The 22,320-nt window shown below is 40.2% G+C and overlaps 1 protein-coding gene across 1 annotated transcript in view; it reads right to left on the bottom strand.

Annotated features, from left to right (window-relative positions):
- CDK19 (cyclin dependent kinase 19) overlaps positions 1–22,320 on the bottom strand; it is a 134,813-nt gene that overhangs the window by 34,324 nt on the left and 78,169 nt on the right. Inside the window, exons 5-6 of the mRNA XM_068406935.1 lie at positions 6,525–6,582; positions 3,137–3,268 (exon numbers count right to left, since the gene is read on the bottom strand). Coding sequence (XP_068263036.1) covers positions 3,137–3,268; positions 6,525–6,582 — 190 coding nt within the window. The remainder of the gene's footprint in view (positions 1–3,136; positions 3,269–6,524; positions 6,583–22,320) is intronic.

Genomic DNA, 22,320 nt, shown 5'->3' with positions numbered 1-22,320 from the left:
TAGCAGTTAGCATCCCAGCTTACATGGTGGCAGATGCAAAGCAGGCCCTAAGAGTCCATTTCAGACAACATGGGATTGTGCCACAACCATGGGGGGGGATAAGGGGGGGGCACTACAAGGCTCTATCCTCAGCACCCACTGGAGAAGATACCCTGGGAAATCAGAGGCCTCAATCCAGACAGAGCTCCAGAGGGAGGGTGTTGCCACCCAGGACTCAGGCTGCAGGGTGACACTGGCCTCACGGTGGGAGATACACTCTGGTTGGGGCACTGAGTCACCAGCGAAAGGAGCTGTGGCAGGAGGTGAACAGACTCCATAGTATCATGGAGAATAAACAGGACATGAACAGGGTCACCTCAGGGACATTGCAAAGGTTTCTGGAGGATGTTGGGGTAAATTTCTTCATACAGATACTACATGTGCCATCTTTCAGCTCTGCTACTCAGGAAGAAGGAAGAACTGGTTGCGGATATGATAATCAATGGCAGCCTTGGCTGTAACAACCATGAAACCGTGGAGTAGTGAAGGCAAGTAGCAGAACACAGGCCCTGGGCTTCAGGAAAAACTGGCTGGATCATCAGGGTCTGAGGATGGTGGTTAATGGTTTATACTCTAACCTGGAGGCTGATTACAAGTGAAGTACCACAGAGGCCTATGAGACTTAGCCAACTTAGTATCTTTACCAATACCAAGGAGGAGGAGCTGGAACACCCCCGCCATCAAGTTGTAGATGAGGGAAAACTGGGGTAACAGTTGATATGCTTGAGGGTAGAGCTTCCATTCAGAGGGAACTAGACAGGCAGGAGGAACGGGCCTCAGGAAAATCATGAAATTCAATGAGGACAAATACAAAGTCCAGCATCCATGACGGACTGAACCCTGCAATGGATCAGGTGGGGGACTGACTGTCTGGAGGACATCTCTGCAGAAAAGCATGTGGGGGTTTCAGTGGACATCAGGCGAAACACTAGCTAGCAGTGTACCCTGGTAGTGATGAAAACTAACAGCATCAATAGGAGGTATTGGCTGTATCAACAGCAGCACAGCCAGTAGATTGAGAGAAGTGATTATTCCCCTTTACTTAGCACTTGTTGGACCACATTTGGGCCACTCTGGGGACCTGAATACAAGACAGACTTTGATAACCTGGAGCAAGTTCAGTGGTGAGCCACCAGGATGGTCAGAGTCTGAAGAACCTGCTCTGGGAGAGGAGGCTGAGGGACACAGTCTTGTTCAGGTTGAAGAGGAACCTATAAGCAGCCTCCCCAGCACCTACGGAGAGGTGACCAAGATGACGGAGCCAGGCTCTTTACAGTGGTATACGACAGGAGAATGAGAGATCACAGGCATAAAGTGAAACAAGAAGTTCTGATTAGGTATAAGGAAAAAATTCTTCACTATGAGGTTGACTTAGCACTGGAACAGGTCATTCAGAGAGGGTGTGGAATCTCTGTTCTAGGTCATTTTCAAGACCTGACTGGACAAATCCCTCAGCAGCCGAGTCTGAATTCAGAGTGAACCCTGCTTTGAACAGGAGGATGGATGAGAGACCTCCTAAGGTCCGTTTCAGCCCGACTGAATCTATCTGCAATTAGTATTTTACTTTGGACCAGGAGTTTGCTTTTGAAATGGATGAGATTGTCCACATCTATGACATTTCAGCTTGCGCTGCAGAGTTTCTCAGAGTACACAAAATAAATTCCTTTGGGATGAAATTAACCCAAAAGGTATGCATCAGCCACTAATGAGCAGTAGTCCACTGGACCAGGCCAGAGAAAGCCTAAAGTACTCACCTTTCTCCAAAAACCATATAATGTGAATGCTAGGTACTTAGTACCATTTTGCTTTACAGATGCACTTCTATTGTGCCACGCTACTTGCTAATGTCATTGCCATCTGTAGAGTTATATTTTTCCATTTCAGTAGATTAAAAGGAACACTAGCATATAAACCCTACATTTTTGGCTTTTTGATGCTGACAAACTTTGTCCAAGGATAGAAATGCATGTTACCTGCCTGTAAGACTGAACATATATATTCTCACTAGAGCTATGCAGAAGTCTCTTTGCCCTTCTTAACAGTTCCTGCACATTCAAGGCAAGATCAACAAACAAATCAGTGTTTTGCCCAACTCTGGTCCTCCTGCACTGGAGGATTCCAAATGAGAGAGAAGAGCAATACAGAAATGTGAAGTGCAAGTCCACATCAAAGTCAGGTGACAGTTCATCCATTTTTCAAACCTTTTGCTGTATATGATAGAATGATAATCAGGAGTTGTTTGAAAAAGCCAGACTGTGAGACTTAATTAAAAGTGTTGGTCCACTCAACTGAACATTCAACAGAGATGCTAGTGTAACACAGTGTTCTGCAACTCTCTGAACAAAGGCCCATATAGCATCTCTGAAAACTTCTATAGCAGGAAAATGCCTGCAACTCCCAAGAAAGCCACCTCTGTACACATACGAACGATTTAACCCTGTTAACAGAGGGACACTGTTTCCTTAGCAGTTCTCTTCAATACATAACCTAATCATGCAGACAGGATACCTCCTGTGCATCTTAGTGTTTCTATTCTCTAAGCAGCTAGGCACCGAGGCTGATTGTGCTTATGGAACTTACTAAGGAGGAAGGAAGACAAGAGCCTGGCCACCAGCATTTCCTGAACATGGAGCTTCGTAAGCTGTCAGGAGTGAATGATCTGCAGTTTGCGCACAGCACAGGAGACTGCCCTTCTCCTTATCAAGTCACACACTTCCTAGAAGCATCTGGACATGAAGCACCCTCGAAGAACGCCACTTTAACAGCCATAGCTCTTTCCCTTTTGAAGGTTTATGAGATTACAAGATTTCTGAGCCCATATCAGAAAACCATATAAACCAATGCAAAGAATATTTAACAAACCAAAATAAACAACACATTTAAAATGTCTAACATTAACCTTAACTCATATTGAAAAAAATAAAAGCACAGTCCTCAGAAAGTTTCAATCTCGATTAATCTTTTATGGATTGGATCATACTCCATCTGCTGCTACTTCAGGAAAAAAAATAGCTGGTCATTTGATCATCATATCTACTATACGGCTAACCCCCTTTACAAAACCTAAAGGCAAACTTCTTTCTCACACAGAACTTACCAATGGCCTTTGTGTAATGTCTGGCTCCAAGTAACAGCTCTGGAGCTCTGTACCAGAATGTCACCACAACTGGATCCAAGTCTGCCAATGGCTTCAAAGGTGAGTTGAACAACCTTGCAAAACCCATATCAGCTGGGAAGGGAAAAAAAAAAGAAAAAGAAAAAAGAACATTTAAAATTTTAATACAAATAAATCAGAATTTAACAGTATTGCCAAAAAGCAATTATAGCAAAAGCTCAAAAACATTAAAACTTACAAATCAAAGTTTCTAAGAAAGCAAAAAGTCACTCATAACAATACTGGGCCAAATTTATCTAAGGCTAAATCCATTTACTTCACTTTTAAGACTATGAAGGATGATGTTTGACTTTTAAGCGTTTTCATCATGGTATTGTAAAACTTTACATAACACAGATGCCTGTTTATTTAAGTAGAACTGTAGCAGAAACCTGTCAATAGTAGTAGATCTCTAATGTACATTTTCTCTTCTATTTTTAGATATGCTTACAAAAGTGTGAGTCCTTGTGACTGCTATATATTTACCCAATGCAAAACCAAAATGACTGCAGTGTAGATTGTTTTGCATTATTTTTCAAATTATGCCTCCTACTTGATTTGGAGGAATGAACTCCAACATCAGGAAAATGTTTTTAACTGGGAATTAATGAAATCAGCGAGTGTATTTTAAATTAAAGCATTAATTTTATATAAGTCAAAAATTCTCTCTAGAAACAACACTGCAAGTAACATTAAGAAATGCTAATGTATATTCAAAACTACACATTTTAATCCAAGTCTGAATCTTATCTTTTGCACAACTTCACCTAAATCTTTCTGCTTCCAAAGTTCTGAAATGCCAAGCATAATTTTCTTGAAGTTATCCATTGTAATACAAGCATGTGAATCAAAAATCGTTAGCTGAACATTTTCAAATACAACAGAAGTCAATGAATAAGGCCTCCTTGGAATTAAACCTTGCAAGAGAGGTCAAGGACAACAGAAAGGGCTTCTTCAAATACATTGCAGGTAAAGCCAACACTAGAGGCAATGTAGGCCCACTGATGAATGAGGTGGGGGCCCTGGAGACAGAGGATAAAAAGAAGGCGGAGTTACTGAATGCCTTCTTTGCCTCTGTCTATACTGTTGGAGGCTGTCCTGAGGAGCCCCGGACCCCTGCGGCCTCAGAAGAAGTCAGGATAGAGGAGGAATCTGTCTTGGTAGATGAGGGCTGGGTCAGGGACCAATTAAGCAATCTGGACATCCATAAATCCATGGGCCCTGATGGGATGCATCCGCGGGTGCTGAGGGAGCTGGCGGAAGTCATTGCTAGGCCACTCTCCATCATCTTTGCTAAGTCGTGGGCAACGGGAGAGGTGCCTGAGGACTGGAGGAAAGCGAATGTCACTCCAGTCTTCAAAAAGGGCAAGAAGGAGGACCCGGGTAACTATAGACCGGTCAGCCTCACCTCCATCCCTGGAAAGGGGATGGAACAACTTGTCCTTGGTGCTGTCTCTAGGCACATCAAGGATAGGGGGATCATTAGGGGCACTCAGCATGGCTTCACCAAGGGGAAGTCTTGCTCAACCAACTTGATAGCCTTTTATGAGGATGTTACCCGGTGGATAGATGATGGTAAAGCTGTGGATGTGGTCTATCTCGATTTCAGTAAAGCGTTTGACACGGTCTCCCACAGCATCCTCGCAGCTAAACTGGGGAAGTGTGGTCTGGATGATCGGGTAGTGAGGTGGATTGTGAACTGGCTGAAGGAAAGAAGCCAGAGAGTGGTGGTCAATGGGACAGAGTCCAGTTGGAGGTCTGTGTCTAGCGGAGTCCCTCAAGGGCTGGTACTGGGACCAGTTCTATTCAATATATTCATTAATGACTTGGATGAGGGATTAGAGTGCGCTGTCAGCAAGTTCGCTGATGACACAAAACTGGGAGGAGCGGCTGACACAACGGAAGGCTGCGCAGCCATTCAGAGAGACCTGGTCAGGCTGGAGAGTTGGGCGGGGAGAAATTTAATGAAATATAACAAGGGCAAGTGTAGAGACCTGCATCTGGGCAAGAACAACCCCATGTACCAGTACAAGTTGGGGACAGACCTGTTGGAGACCAGCGTAGGGGAAAGGGACCTGGGGGTCCTAGTGGACAGCAGGATGACCATGAGCCAGCAGTGTGCCCTTGTGGCCAAGAAGGCCAGTGGCATCCTGGGGTGTATTAGAAGGGGTGTGGTCAGCAGGTCGAGAGAGGTTCTCCTCCCCCTCTACTCTGCCCTGGTGAGGCCGCATCTGGAGTATTGTGTCCAGTTCTGGGCCCCTCAGTTCAAGAAGGACAGGGAACTGCTAGAGAGAGTCCAGCGCAGAGCCACGAAGATGATTAAGGGAGTGGAACATCTCCCTTATGAGGAGAGGCTGAGGGAGCTGGGTCTCTTTAGCTTGGAGAAGAGGAGACTGAGGGGGGACCTCATTAATGTTTATAAATAAGTAAAGGGCAAGTGTCATGAGGATGAAGCCAGGCTCTTCTCAGTGACATCCATTGACAGGACAAGGGGCAATGGGTGCAAGCTGGAACACAGGAGGTTCCGCATAAATATGAGGAAAAACTTCTTTACGGTGAGGGTGACCGAACACTGGAACAGGCTGCCCAGAGAGGTTGTGGAGTCTCCTTCTCTGGAGACATTCAAAACCCGCCTGGACGCGTTCCTGTGTGATATGGTCTAGGTAATCCTGCTCCGGCAGGGGGATTGGACTAGATGATCTTTCGAGGTCCCTTCCAATCCCTAACATTCTGTGATTCTGTGATTCTGTGAATAGAAAAGAGGTTCCAGTATATTACTTCTTTCTTGTTGATTGCCACATGTTTTATTAAAAAAAAAAGTTATGTCCACTTGACTAAGGCTTATGATCTGCACAGATAATTAGATTTTGGATAAAGACCATCACAGTTACATGTGTTTCCCACCTTGACGGCGAATAGTCTTTTGCATAGCAAACCTTTGGACATCTACAAACATGTGCATTGATGTTATTTATATAAAAATAATTAAGAACAAATACAATTTATAAGTAACAATGTTATACTAACTAACCATAGTAGAAGTCAAAAGAACCCTGGCCATAGCCATTGTTCCATGTGCTCATTAGTTTGTTGTTTCTTACAGATGCTTTTAGCTCACCAGATATCCTTGGCAAGCTTTATAAATGTCTAACAATATGTTTGAAACCTCTTAAGCTTGTAAACTCAGTGAATGAGATTTAAAATTGAACTAGATGTTGTGCATACATACACTCAAAGAACAATGACGATTTTTTTCTATCTTACACTGAAGATGCAATTTTTTAAGTAATTCCTCCTTAGCTGTGCAATGAAATTTTCTCAAAATGTTTACCTATTTTGACTCTTCCTCTTTCGGGACCTTCACCCATTACCAGAATGTTTGCTGGTTTCTGGAAAACAAAAACCAGAATATTTAGTTGACCAGACTTTGATGATTATCTTCAAGAATAATAAAAATATGTACATTTATTTTATAATGAAAACATTTCTATAAATACGCTTACGAGTCTAAAATTAGCATACCTCTAAGTTTTGCTGACGTTTAGTTTTTATCCCTAGCTACCAATTTCACAGTTAGAAAAACAGTAAAGTACTTTGACATTTCACAGTAAGAAATGCAGTCTTTAATTAAATTTGTATTTCCATTTTTACCAGAATGATCACGTTCATTGGCGAGATTTTCTTCTACAGGAAAATTTTATACCAGGCTAACATTTATGCTGCACATAAATAATCTGGCAAGAACTACTTTTGCTAGTATAACATTGAAAATCATGTCAAATCTTGGTATGCAAATACACAGATGAGAGTACCTTTTGTTATCATCATATATAACTACATTTTTAGAGCTGTGCTTGTTTTTAGTGTATGAATGATTAAAATCACATTGGCAAAGGCATTTTTTTCCACAAAGTAAGTTGATTCCATGCTATGAGAATTCGCTTAAAACAAGAGCATACACAGACAGCTACATCCACAAGCTTTGACAGTGTAGACAGCAGCTTTACAAGTAGAACAAAACCTTTATAGGTATTTTATGCAATCTGCAGTTGTTCGTAACCAGTCGCTTGTGAACACCATATAAAATCTGCACATGACATCATGGCAATTGTTCTGCAATTAGGATCTAGGTTCCCTCAGACATCAATAGTCATTCCTTGGAAGCTTTTCCCCTATTGTGTTAACAGCTGTAAAGAAGTAAACAAGATTAAAAACGTTAAGTGATTTGAATGAAGATGCATAACAAAGCTTCAATGCAGAATTTTTGGAAGGTTCATCCAAACATTAACTATATTTAAAGTCCCTAATGCCTGAAGAGGTCTGCTTGAGCAGGATTTGTTCAAGAATCTGAAAGAGATGTCCAGAAAGCCAACATCAGAATCTCCCTTAATTTCTCAGTCCCTAACACTTGCCACTATTTACCTGAAACAAGACACTCAAACTAGGGTTCCTAATTTGGCTCAAAATTGCATATCCTTAGCTTTTTTGAAAAAACAAACAAAAAAAAAGCATTACTTCACCTGTTCTTTCTCCTTCCCTGCCATGAAGCTGTTCTCCCTTCCCACCTCACCCCCAGTGCTAGATGTTGCTTCTTCCCTGGTTCCAGCCACAGCCTCTCTTTCCAACCCTGCTCCAGATGCCATTGCCCCTTTTACTCCTTTTTTAATCTCAGGGTAATTCTCAACACCATCCGTGACTTCTCATTCCCCAACATATTTTTGGAACCCTTCAAGAGGGAATATGCACTCCCTTCTTGGAGAATGCAATAGCTATTTTAATTGATCTTGAGTAAATGCTCACCAGCAAATCCAGGAAAGATAAAGATGATTCTTGCTCTTAACTAATATTTAATGATAATGAAATCAGCACTTCCAGGTAACTGGTCAAACTCTGGTTTTACATTTATGTATTACCCTAAATTGAATATTCTGGAGAACAGAACAATCCCATTCTGCATATTCAGAAACCAGGCAGCAAGGGAAGCATGCAAGTTCGCACTACGCTTTACCTCTGTTAGAAATCACATAGCTAAAATTGTCCCAAGCGAGGCAGCAAAATTCCAGTTTCCTTCTAAGAATTCTTCCCTAAAATCCTGCCTAGCAACCTTGATTGAGAGTTGAGTATGAATTAAAAACACTTCAGTAAGACCCTTACATTCAGTACTGGATTTTAGGCACTATAAAATGCATTTATTTGTCACGTGAACAGAGCTGATAAAAATGTAGTTACTGCACTGATTTCTAGGTTAGTTTTTTTCTACAGAATTATGTTGTAAGAGATAAACTGTATAATACCAGGAGATGTACTAAGATAAAATTTAAAATCTAAGCAGATACAACAGGATTCTCAAAACAAAACATCTTGTAAGATTCATATTTTATCTGTAATATGACAAGATTCTTCAAGCAGCAATTTCTTCATAGAAAAAAGCACTATTTTATCCGCTGACATAACCCACAATATTCACAGAATAGTTCAGGTTGGAAAGGACCTCTGGAGGTCATCAAGTCTGACATCCCTGCTCAAAGCAGGGTCAATTACAGCAGATTGCTCACGCCTGAGTCCAGTTGGGTTTTAAACATCTCCAGGGATGGAGACTCCACAGCCTCTCTGTGAAAACTCTTCCAGTGTTTGACCACCGTGACAGTAAAAAAAGGTTTCTTCATACATTTGATTTAATGCCCACCTTCTCTTGTCCTGTCACTGGATAGAACTAAGAGACTAGCTCAGTTTTCTTTACCCCCGTTTATCAGGTATGTTCACGCATTGGTAAGATCCAGTCCCCCAAGCCTTCTCTTCTTGAGGCTGAACAGTCCCAGCTCCCTCAGCCTTAGAAAGACACCACAAACCCCTAAGCAACTTAGTGGCCCTATACATACAGGGTGTACACTAGGTTAGAATCTACGGAAGTAAGGAACTTTTCCACTTATGTATTTTTAAGCCAGAATATTTTGAAGAGGTGTTGTTCCATTTAAAAATTTAAATCTGTACTAATATTTAATCCACTGAGGATCAGAACCTTGCTTGGGCAGCCAGCAGAGAAACATGCTGATTTATAAACTTACCAGATTACATATCCATTAGCTCTTGTGGATCTCTCTGAGAGAGTCATGGTGGGGAGAGAAAGGAAAACAGAGACAGAATAAAGTGTGAAACAATTGAAAACTTAGTCTTATTTCCAAAAGAAGTGCTTCCCCTGAGGCACCACCACCAATGTGGAGACGACACACATTTCATGGATGGCGTCCTGGTGCCTGCAGGATCCCCACTGATCTGCAGACCGCTGTCTCAGTAACAGCTTGCATTGAGGCAGCTTCCTGCGAGGGGAGAAGTCTTTATTTAAACCTGTTCAGTAAGTCAGAAGGAGAACACACCTGAACTTGCTTCTTATTTCCCACACAAGCAAATTACTGCTTGTTTATCAGCCACTAAAAAGATAAGAACTTTCCGAGTTCCTCTTGCTAATCAGAGCTGTTCTGCTTAGGAAAGCATTTTCAACTGTATGTACGCTGAACCTGTCAAAGAGCAACACTAACCTGAGATAAGACAAATGATATCCAGCTCCTGCGCCCAGCAATTTTTATTTAATAAAAATCAGCTTCAGGGGAGCTTAAAACATAGGTCATGTGTTTTGTGGTTGTTTTATATAATAATGGCTTAAACACTATAAAGTAACACTCCTCACCTTCCTGGAGTCCTCACAATATGCAAGCCACACTGAGAGCAACCCAACTCCCATGGAGCAGGGATGCCTCCTCAGCGCCTTGGCTAAACGAGCGGCACTAAGGCAGAGTAGCAGAACTTGAGGTACTCAGGTATGGAGGAAAGACTTTGCATTATTTCAGAGGGATTGATTTGGCATCAGAGATCCTCAGGAAAGTAGGTAATGAACGTTTCCATCATGAGGTAAGCGAGAAGACTGCTAAAGGGAATGCAAACAACTTCTGCTTTTTGGAGAAGGGAGAATGTGTTAATCTGATCTCTGGATATGTAGGAGACTAAGTATCAAAATATTTTACTCTGAGATAGTAAATAGTCTACCACAGAATTACAGTCTAGTATAATATAGTTACTGAACAGCTGCAAAAATCAGATTAAAAAGTGGGAATCAGAGAAATTAGAAAGCCCCATACTTCATGTATGTTCAGGCTACATGCAAGTTGTAAGCACCAGTCTAGTTTCTGAAAAAAATCTTACTGCTGTCCACATGATGAAAAAAACAGGGTTTTAGGTGGAAGAAAACATGAAGGCCCAAGCAGCTAAGAGACCAAAAGCTGACACATACTTAGAGTAAATCAATGTCTCTTTCCAAGAGAACAGAATTTTATTCAAGAAAGTTTGAGAAGCCCTGCTTAAAATTATTAACTGTCTCCTTAGTAAAGGGTGAGATAACTCAACAAGGACTACACTTCTAAGCTAGTTACATCCCAGTTAATACCCTCTCTATTTTCCTCAAACTCTCCCCTTGCTGAGAACACAAAACACCAGCTGGGAAGCAAAGCGATGCTGCTGCGTCTCCACCTATCTAGTTGCTATAGAAACAACAGAAACAGTAAGATCTAGGAGTCTCACATTTAAGATCAGCTATAAAAACGAACAGAGAAATCCCTGCTAGAAATGCAGTTGAGGTTTGACTGTCTAAAGAATATTTGCAAAAAGAGCAAGGTCAACAGCAACAAACAACTGAAGCAAAAACCTGAAATAGCTGCAAAAAGGGATGTAGATGGCAATAATTCAACAGGTTCTTTACAAGTAATAAGCATGTATAATGTATTTATTTTTCTACATCAGTGGGGGAGTATGAATAAAGCAATTAACAGATCTTGGTGGGAGAGAAATTAAAATGTTGGGCTACCAAGCATGTTTGCATAAATAATAGAAGTATCATGAATGGGACTCTTATGTACATCCACGTTATCTTAATAAATATGCTTCCTATTTAAATATTTAGACAGATTAGAATAAAGGTTGAAGGAAAAGAAACCATCTATGGTTTTGAAAGAGCATAACGGGTCAAAACAGGAACAACAGCCAAATAATAGATGGCAATACTTTAGTTTTAATAGTTATTGTTGTTATCTCCTCAAGTACAGTGGTGACACAATTCTTAAGAGATTTGGTGCAGAATTACATTCCTATGAGAAAAGGTCCACAGGGACATACCACTTTCCATACACCATTCTTTATTGTTTATATCCAAACAAATGTGTTTCCCTTTTGGAATGTATCACTGGACAAAGAATAATCTGAAATTAAGAGGCTTCTATTGTAAAAGATATTGCAAGTCTTTTAGATGAAAGCTCTCCCCAGAATTAAAGAAACTGGCTTGTGATGAAGTCTTTTCAAACCTCAATTATTTAAAAAAGCAATTGTAAATAGCACAGTGTTGATACATAGCTGTGCTTTCAACTCACAAGCCAAAAACAAGAGTAGTGGTGATTTCATCTTAGCTTTTAGCACACTGCTCTACAAATGACAAAGGTCCTAAATGAGAAGACAGTGTACCACTCCGGGGGCATGGCTCAGAAGACCACTGAGCCTTTAAATTCAAGATTAAGAGGGAGTTGCAGATTGTTCACAGAAATTTGCAAACAACTCTTTTGCTCTTCTCGTCGACAAGGAAATATAGGCACTTTCCTGCCTTAAGTCAATGCTATTCAAACCCAGACAGTGTTTTCAGATCAATATACTGGCATACAGGTACTAATGCTTTTGATAACAATTGATCTAATTAATGCAGGATTTAAAAAAAAAAGAAATCATTCTAAGAAGATTTTATTATGCACTGCGAACGACCAAATCATAATCACTTCCATTCGCATTACTTCCATATATTGAAAACTGTACAGAAAATTTGTTATCATCGCTTCCCTCTCCTTTTTTAGAAAACTGTTTGGTCAACATTTTTCTGATACTGAAGCACTAGACAAAAGTATACCATACAGAGTAAAATATCTTCACATCTGCTTCTCCTTACAAGCCTTACATGCTGTGAACTCATATCAGAATCACTGTTCTGACTACAAAGCATCACTTTCAACTTGTTTTTTTTCAGCTGTTATCCTTAACTTCACAAAAAAAACCGCTATTTCATTATATTTTTTGCCTAGATTTGTAAATCTGTATAATTTTCTTCTACTATTTCTCTACTCTTAAAATGATTGACCTTGCAAACCAGTATCATTAACAAATCTCATCAATATATTTATCATTTAGTTCAAACCAATAATGTTTCTACAGATATCAAATTGAGCAAGGCCAAAAATAAAGCTGATTACTACAGCACATGATCTAAAAAGGCAGTAAAATTACAAGGAATACAAAACGCTTTAAAATAGTACATCATTCAAATGAAATAAAAACTTGTTTAAATCTAGAAAGGAGGAAAAAAAACAGAGGCAGACACATTAAGTAAATATATGGCAACATCGGAAGCAGAGAGTACCACAGAAGGCTTTTATAGCCAAATTTAAAAGAAAAAAAAAAAATCAGTCCAAAAGTTTTTGCAATAAAAAATGAAAATACAAACAAAAGCAGACACATAACATTTTACAGCAAAGTGTCACCAGATTGTCCTTAAATTCAAAAATGTACTTGATTATCATCAGAGGAACATCAGTGACAACAAAAACCATTTTGAAATTTATTCGTAGAACGTAGGAAACAATTTAATGCATATAAGCATATTTATTAATATGATAAGAATACATACATGGTAAAAACTATTTTTATCTCCACTCTTCCTTCTTATAAAAATAATTTAAAAATTAAACATATACAGGACTGATAAAGACATGGAAATGTGTGCCACTGTTTGAGAGGAAAAAAAATCTTTTGCTTACTTATGAGAGATGGAAACTGGATATTCTATCATAAACCATGGTGTCAGTTTATGTTAGGGACTTAAGTATTTCACACCTGCTGAACTGATATGGTCAAAATAATCATTAATTCCATATACCAGAAGTTCTAATAGCAACCATAAGTGTAGAGTTTACCTCAAGCTCTGGAACTGATGGTAAGCAGCTAGAAGTAGGAACAAACTGTACAGGAGGTATCTGAAATATTTCTTTGGAATGCCTTAGATAAAAATTTTGGTTAAATACATTCCTTGCCTGTAGCTGTTACGTGTTGAGAGGGGAAACTTACTGTTTTCATATCAAAGCTAGCTATCAAAGAAATCGTTTCATGTTTATATATTCTTATAAAACTCCTCTGTGCACAGAAACCAAAAGCAAATTAAGCAGAAATACTAAAACAATGCCTACAGTGCAACCATAGATCTGCATATATTAAAAAAAAAGGTCCCTCAAATAAACTTAGGCATATCTAGCCCACAATAACAGCAAAGACGTGACTACGCAGGCTTCATGACAGACTGATTTAAACCAGCCCATGACTCTGGATACTCTTCAGAGAATCAAAATCATACAACACTTTGGGCTGGACAGGACCTCTGGAGGCCATCTGGCGCTGAAAACAGGGAGGTCACTCTGCTCAAAACAGTGCCACCTTCAAAGAAAGACAGAACCGACTTTGAAGCTGAATCAGGTTTCTGAGTGTTATAACCAAGGGAGCTGCAATTCTCCAAGGACGGAGGTTCCTCAGCCTTGCTGGTGGGCAACCCCTTGCACGGTCTGACCACTCTCATGATGAAAAATTGTTTCCCATCACCTAATCAAAATGTCTCTTGGGGAAAAGTGTGCCTGTGCCCCTTCCTCTGTATACCTCTTAACATGGCTTCATCTTCTCTACAGCCTCCCAGTAGACAGTTAAAGCCTACACTGAAAACGCTGCACGCTGCTGAGTGCAGCGGCAGTAAAGCTGACGCACGCAAAGCTCTCGCCACCACCCTGTTACGCTCTTATTGCACCTCTGGCTGAACAGTTACATAGCTATACGTTTAGCACTGGAAACACATATTTGGGATGACAGAGTCAGCCTAGAAGTCCAGACTCTGGAACACACTCCCTACAAATGTATTTTACATGGGAAAAACAGACCCTTTTTTTTCCCCCCTCCCTTCATTTTAACCAAATCACATATAATCACATATAATCACTTATAGACGAACTACCTAGTATGTTCTATTCAAGTTGCTATGCCTTCAGTTACTCTTACACATAACCATCCTTATGATAATGAAATCAGTGGTCAGGTAAAGTATTAATTTCTCTGTTTTACTTCATTTTTCACAGGTTGGATGTTCTCTTAAAGAGGTGATTAAGCATATACCTCAACTGACATTAATTCTTTAAATTCACTCTCACTCAGCCCTACCCAGGCACTCCCCCGAAATGGCCAAAACATCCACGTTCCTCATAAGAATGCTCTGCTTCAAAATCAATTTGAAACAATGGTTTCTTAGGCAATTGCTAGAAAAGATATTTAATTTATAAACTCAAGGTGTGTGATCATCGTTGAAACAGGAAAAGACTATTCACCAAACTCTATTCCCTGGTGAATCAATGGATAATATAGCTGCAGTTATGTCAATGGAAAATGGACTGCAAACACAAGGGGAATATGAAATAAGAGTAATCACAAGAGGAGAATACAATTCTGGGCTACATAAAAGTTCAGAAGTGAAACAATCTTCCTTTCACACACCATTTCTTTCAGGTTTCTTATGGCTGACAGAGCACTAAATTACTGAAAGACAAAAATGAAAACTCCAGACAACTTTGGATACCGGGCACTGCTTCTATCATAACAATCTTCACAATGTACTAGTGTACCAGTGGTTTCACCCCAATCAATGACAATGCAGTTCAAGTGAAAAAGAAAAGAATGAAGAAAACCTCACGTTAGGAGAATGCCAAAACATTTGACACAAATTAAATTTTATGTTGCTATGCAACATTATCCAAAGCATTCTGCTGGCACTAGTGCTGCAATAGCATATTTGAACTTAAAATGTTACATGCAACCTTGAGAAGGACAAAGAAGGGGAAAGATGGAAACAAAGAGAAAAACATGATCATAAATTATCAATGAAAAATAAAATGTCATAAAGCAAATGTTTAAATGATACACTGAATTCACATTGTCCCTGGGATTTTCAACACATTACAGTACACACTCCAGCAAAATTCCCATGAAGCTACTAAGCAATCATCTAGGGCCTTGTCTTTAGACCTCATCTGGGCTCTTTGGGAGTGCCAAGGAAGAGCATGGGACAAGACAGATTGCTCAACCTCTGCTACCCCATTTCTGAGCAGTGCAGATGTGCAGGCCCGTCATGCGTGGGAACAGAAGAAAGAGTCACCTCAGAATTAATTTGGAAGAATTTCCTGCTTTTTAATACATGACAAAGAAGAAATGGAGAAATAAATTTCACTCCATAAAAGCACAGTCAAACTCTTCCTCTGTTGGGACTTCAAGAGACATCCTGAATGCCCCGAGACACTGCAGTCAAGTCAAGTCTATGCATCTCTGCCATCAAGTCCTTATTAGATATTCTTCACACGTGATCTTTACTCAGAATAACTACCCAAAGGCAAATAAACTGAGAAGATATTTGCGCATGTGAAACATTACAAACACTACCACTTTCTTCCCCTTTTTAAAGCCAAAAGGTAAGAGACAGAGAGTCTGACAGAACACTAACATGAGAAAGCCTACGACTGTACCAACCTTGGGAGCAGAATTTGAGAGGAGGAGGAAATGAGATCATGAGATTCTCACCTGTTCCTGCTGCTGGAACTCTTGCTTATTTGCATTACTTTGTTTCTATTACAGCAGTGTGAAAATTAGATACTATAATTGCTATATCTGATAATTCTTTCAGTTGCAGCACTAAATTCCACCACTGCCAAATCCTGGTATTTGTTTTATATGATATTCTGACTACTACTCCTTGTTCAGTAGGGTTTTTAAGACAGAAGGATGAAGCCTCTATCTAGTCAAAGGACAAATGACTGAAAGTGAGACCGCTGACACTGTCATAAAACATTTTGTTAATTGCCTTTCACAAAGTATCTTTGGCAGTAAAACTCCAATACCTCCATTCCCCTGAGAGTCTGGTAGAGTCAAAGAATTAACAAAGCTTTTCTGACTGCAATAAATAATATAGTACCAAACTAATAGATATAAATGTAACCCATTTTCATTACAAACCAGCTTCTGCTTGGATAGCTTAGATTGACTGAATTAGGTTGAAATAGTAGAAGTCCTTTAATGGAAATTTCAAAGGAGGAAAAAAATAAGAAAAAGGTAGCATAGCTATCTAGAGAGGTTACTGCCATGTTGAGTAGATCTTCAGCGTCCCTTTTTGTCTGCACACAGACATGGGAATATAGCTTAAGGGACTCAGAACTATGGAATACATTTCTTTTATTATTATTTTAGGGTATAAACTTTTGATAAGATTTAGAAAAGCAATAAATACATTAAGTTTTACAGGATTTTAACAATCAAAGGTTTATGTATAATAATATTTCAAATTGTTTAATTAGCTCTTGTCAGTTTGTTACATACATTGTTTTGCAGCATTAAGCTACATTATTTATCCACTTTTCATATATGCTCTTTTCCTATGCTTATAATCTCAAGGGAAAAAAAGATGAGGACCCATCTCTCCTCTCAGTTTCTTTCATGCTGAGTCTAAAGACTAGAAAATCTAATCCTTATATGATCAATTTAAATGTCTCTTATACTACAGCATCAACTTCTCTTTTGTATGGAAATAATTTACTACATAACCCTAATCTTTCTATAATCCTTCTCAGAGTATCATCTTGAAGCAAGCTCTTGGCTTCCAGTATTTGTAGGGATAAGTTACCTGTCACTTTCTCACCATGCAGATGGGTGTTCAGGCTTCAGGAATAAATTTTATCACCCTCATATAAGCCTTGACGCCTACAGCGATACTAATTGGGATTTAACAGTCCAGTGGACCATAAGGTCTCAGACTCACCATCCAGTTACCATGTTCTAGACGACTTACTAATGTATCGGTTGAGGCAGCACAACCTCACATGGCTTGCAGTGGAAAAAAGTGAATAGGGACTGCAAAGTGAGCAGATGCACAAAGCACCACTGCCCAGCTGACACATTCATTACAGACGAAGTTAAGCAAAACATACCCTTTAAAATCCATCCTAACAGAAACTCTCTCTAGTTTATCACCATCACTGTGTTGGTCCCAGGCCCCAGATAAAATCTCTCTCCATCTCTCAGTCAGTTCACACTGAAGCTATTCTCCCTCACTCCTCAGTTTTCTGACTTTTGGGGGATCCTCAGGCCCATTCAGGCTCTGATTTTAAGGAGCCGAGCACCAATCGCCAGGTTCTTTAGCAACAGTTGTATTTCAAACCCAGCCTTGTGTCATGAAGTTGGAGAAAACTGATTCTCCTAGTTTCCCCTTGCAGGTTATACCAAGGTGTCTCCATCTGAACAAGCAGCTACGAAGTTTTAAAAGTAACCAGTAAATGTGGTCTGCCTGGGGCACGCTACAGCTGTGGTAACAAATGCTCAATTTCATTTCCACTGTTATTCAGAAGCGCAATTGTTTCACAACATCAACCAGAGTTTATAGGACAGCAGAATCCCCACATTGTCTCAACAGCCATCCTGCATCGTGCAGACCACAGCTGTACAGCCATACCCCTTAAAGCAAGGGGTCCCGGGTAGCTGGTGTGCTCTGCCCCTGCACCAACAGCCTGCCCCTGTGCTCGAGCTGCTCCGTCGTGGCTGGGGCTGCACTGGTTCCCTTGGAATCAAAGGCACTGATGAGATTTTATGAGGCAGTGAACCTAACAGGAGATACAGCAAGACATTTTTGGATACACTGCCATACCAGTATTCAGTACTGGACTTGAATATTACAAAGTTAGTGAAAGACCAACATGATATGATGATCCTCTGCAGCCTTTTTAGGCTATTTTCATGTAGAAGAAAAAGTTAGGCAGAGGTAACAAAGGATATGTTTCAAGATAGACTCATAAGTTAAAATATTTCTACTTGTTTTCAGAAGCCTGAAAGAGATTTATTCATTACCTGCCAGTTTTAGATACTCCCACACACAAATGAGATTAAGAGATACTAAGTAGCACATCTGCATGTGTTTACGTTAATGACGACTCTATAATGTTTCTCAATACCAAGTATTTTTAATGTATGCACCCTTCGTAAAATTTATGAGAATACTGCGTTCTCTTTCTGCGCATTTCACAGAATCAACTAGGTTGGAAGAGACCTATGGGATCATCGAGTCCAACCTTTGACCTAACACCACTGTGTCAACTAGACCATGGCACTAAGTGCCACATCCAGTCTTTTCTTAAACACATTCAGGGATGGTGACTCCACCACCTCCCTGGGCAGCCCATTCCAATGCCTAATAACCCTTTCTGTGAAGAAATTTTTCCTAATGTCTAACCTGAATCTCCCCTGGCGCAGCTTGAGGCTATGTCCTCTTGTCCTATCGCTAGTTGCCTGGGAGAAGAGGCCGACTCCCACTCCACTACAACCTCCTTTCAGACAGTTGTAGAAAGCGATAAGGTCTCCCCTCAGCCTCCTTTTCTCTAAGCTAAACAATCCCAGTTCCCCCAGCCGCTCCTCATAGGGCATACCCTCTAGACCCTTCAGCAGCTTTGTTGCCCTCCTCTGGACTTGCTCCAGCCCCTCAATGTTTTTCTTGTAGTGAGGGGTCCAGAACTGGACACAGTACTCGAGGTGTGGCCTCACCAGTGCCGAGTACAGGGGAACAATTACTTCCCTAGTCCTACTGGCCACTGATACACGCCAGGATGCTGTTGGCCTTCTTGGCCACCTGGGCACGCTGCTGGCTCATGTTCAGCTAGCAGTCCACCAACACCCCCAGGTCCTTTTCCACCAGGCCACTTTCCAACCACTGTTCCCCCACCCTGTAGTGCTGTATGGAGTTGTTACGGCCAAAGTGTAGGATCTGGCACTTGGCCTTGTTGAACTTCACACCATTGGTCTCGGCCCATCAATCCGGCCTCTCCAGGTCCCTCTGTAGATCCTTCCTACCCTCAGGCAGATCAGCACTCCTGGCCAACTTAGTGTCATCCGCAAATTTACTGAGGGTGCACTCGATCCCCTCATCCAGATCATCAATAAAGATAGTAAACAGGATTGGGCCCAGTACTGAGTCCTGGGGGACACCACTAGTGACCGGACGGCAGCTGTATGTGGTACTGTTCACCACCACTCTCTGGACCCAGCCATCCAGTCAGTTCTTAACCCAGCGAAGAGTGCACCTGTCTAAGCCATGGGCTGCCAGCTTATCCAGGAGAATGCCGGATAATTCGATACTGATGAATGTCATCAGTAAATGCTATGGAAAGGAGCCTAATGTTCAGCTGGCATTCAAATTTTTATGGTATTCCTTCGGTAGTATAAGCTCCAATCTTCACTGCAGCATAAACCCAATCTGACAATAAAGGTCTATAACGGTCTAGATCTGACTGAAGACTTGAAGACCTAGTGCTTAAATCAACACTAATTCAGAATTATCAGCATCTCAAAACAATTTGAAACCTTCAAGACAATTCTTCAGACAAATTAAGAGTCATATGTGCTTAAGCAGATTTTCCACCAATTCAAAATAATTTTCTAACAGACTAGGCAGGAACAAGCATAAACCATTTGAATCCAAAATGTATTTTCATTAACAATCAAAAACAACTGAAAGTTATAGATCTAGAATACCGCTACTCCAAAAATGAGTGAACACTGCCTATGCAACAACCCAATTAAAGTATTTTATTGTTTATTTATGCAACTCTTCTTGTACACAAAGGGCAGAATGGGTGAAGCACTGAATAAATGGCTCTTGCTTTGGAAAGCTCAAGTCAGAGAAGCCAGTACAGCAACAGGGCACAGGGACGAACGCAGGGTTGCGAACAGCAACTGCACAGACAGGGCTTGGGGGTTCAGTGTCAAGAAGGGAGAGAACTTGGAGAATGGTAACCAGAGAGGTTCTTTCAAGCAAAGACCGACCCATAAAACCACAGAGATGGCAGGAGCAAGGGACAGAGACCAAGCAAAGTGTCTGCAGCTACAGGCACAGCTGATGGAGGCTGGGAAAGGTATATGAGCAATGGGGAAAAAATTGGCTCAGAACACAGAGACTGAAAACTTGAACTTAGTTCAAGAAAAGAAAAACTATTTAAAGTTAAGATTTAATACGCCAATTAAAAAGTTATGGAGACCACAAATTATCTTTTAAGAGTCTCAAGCATTTATCCCAGTTACTTAGCTGCTGTATGTGTAGTCCAAGATAGTTTTCTTGTTTTAGAAAAGAGAAATATTTTCATTTCTCAGATACCATAGTATTTACACAGCTTGATAAATACTGATTTTCAATAATATTTTTTTAACATAAAACAGTTTCACTTTGTAGAATGCATCTGTCATTTGTGTTTTAGTATCAACAGTCACAGCCTAAGACAAGCTGAAAGCAAACGCTGTAAGTGCTGTTATATACCCTGCCATCTTGGGCACAAGAGGTATTTTTCGCTATTCATAACTGCTTCTGGTTTCCAGGTTTCCACCAGAAAAACATCACTTCCTTATCCAGAAGAGTTTTTCTTCCTGCAGAATACTTTGCAGCCATTCATTTAAAACCAGCACCTCCAAAATTTCAAAATAAAGATTCTGCAGATACCAAGGGTAAGTATGCTGGACACAACTAAGGAAGATTCACAACTCCACAACACTATCACTTTAGAGCTTTGAACACTGCTTCCTCCTTTCCATCTATGAATCTCTTACTAGCAACGAGAGTGTTTGAGGGTAAAAATTTCACAAGAGTTTAGGCATCCTATTCTGGAACCTAAAAACCCTGGCCACAAAGAGCTCACGCAGCACTTGGTGCTCATGGGAAATGCCTGCACCCCTCATACATTTGCTTGAATAACCAAACGCAGTAGGCTTAGTATTTCTCAACAGCACAAACGAGGTGTGAGATCCCACTTAAAAATGGTTTATATATCATCCTTTAAAAGTCATGGTTACATTCTTAGTATTTTCTACAGGCATTTCCATGTGCAGAGTAACACATTTGGAGTAGCCTTAGAAATTCTTACAGCTAGATGAACAAATTAATTAGGCTAAGTAAAAGTGTGAGTTGTCAGCACCTCTGCTAACATGCGGATAACTGCCATGGGCACACTCTTACCATGTGGTATCTTGCAGTAAGCACTAAGCAACTTGCTCCTTTTCATGAAGGAATAAAGGTATCTTCTACGTACTGCAGCATACCACTGGTAAAAGTGTGCCCACAGGCAGGGTAGAGCAGCTGAAGGGTTTTTAGTTCATATGCTCACTTACACTCACAATAAAGTTGTCTCCATCAAGAAAACATGCTTATACTCTGTCCTGCAAGTCTCAGATGAAGAGGTCCCTCAGTTTAGAGACTAGGCATATGATAACCGAGCTGTAGCAGAGCAGTGGAGAAATCTCTCTAGATTATTAATGAGTTTATCCATCTGCCCCAATTTCTTACTGTGTTTACAAAGTCAACACAAGATTGAGGCAATGACATTTTGTCAAATTCATGATTATTCCACTAAGGCTTCCATAATATTTGTGGCAGCTTTCCAGCCCTTAAATTTAAAATAACCCGGGTAAGATAAAGAAGAGTGTTTGTCTTGAGCATATTTGACATAGTGTCTTGAAGTATTCATAGAAATTACTACAGTTTATTAAAAGCTGCACAGTAGCTAGTAAAATGTTAATCTTATGTCCTAAAACTGTCTTGATTTGTGAATGTAAACAGAAGAAAAAAATATGTTGGAACAAGCAATGAAGGCAACCAGGCCAGAATAATTTACACAAGAAGAAAGTAATTTCTTCATTTCCTTTCTTCAGAAGTGTACAAGATTTTTTCGGGGAAAATAAGTACATTAAATATATTTATTTTACCCTATTTAGTGTAACATACTGCTACAGCATGGCATTTCAGACTCTAAAAGTTTGTTTCTGTAGTATATTGCTAGTATCTTCATTTTTATTTTGCTACCTAATAAAAATGCATCAAAAGACAATTATGTTAACAGATGCTTTCATGAACAAATACATTAGCTATTAGTATTGCTTGTCCTCATTAATGCAAACCAAAAACCAGTTCTTGGCAGGATATAAACAGGTGGTGCTCA

This window comes from Nyctibius grandis, chromosome 1 (assembly GCF_013368605.1).
Source record: "Nyctibius grandis isolate bNycGra1 chromosome 1, bNycGra1.pri, whole genome shotgun sequence".
Lineage (NCBI taxonomy): Eukaryota > Metazoa > Chordata > Aves > Nyctibiiformes > Nyctibiidae > Nyctibius > Nyctibius grandis.
This window is presented reverse-complemented; position numbering and strand designations above follow the sequence as displayed.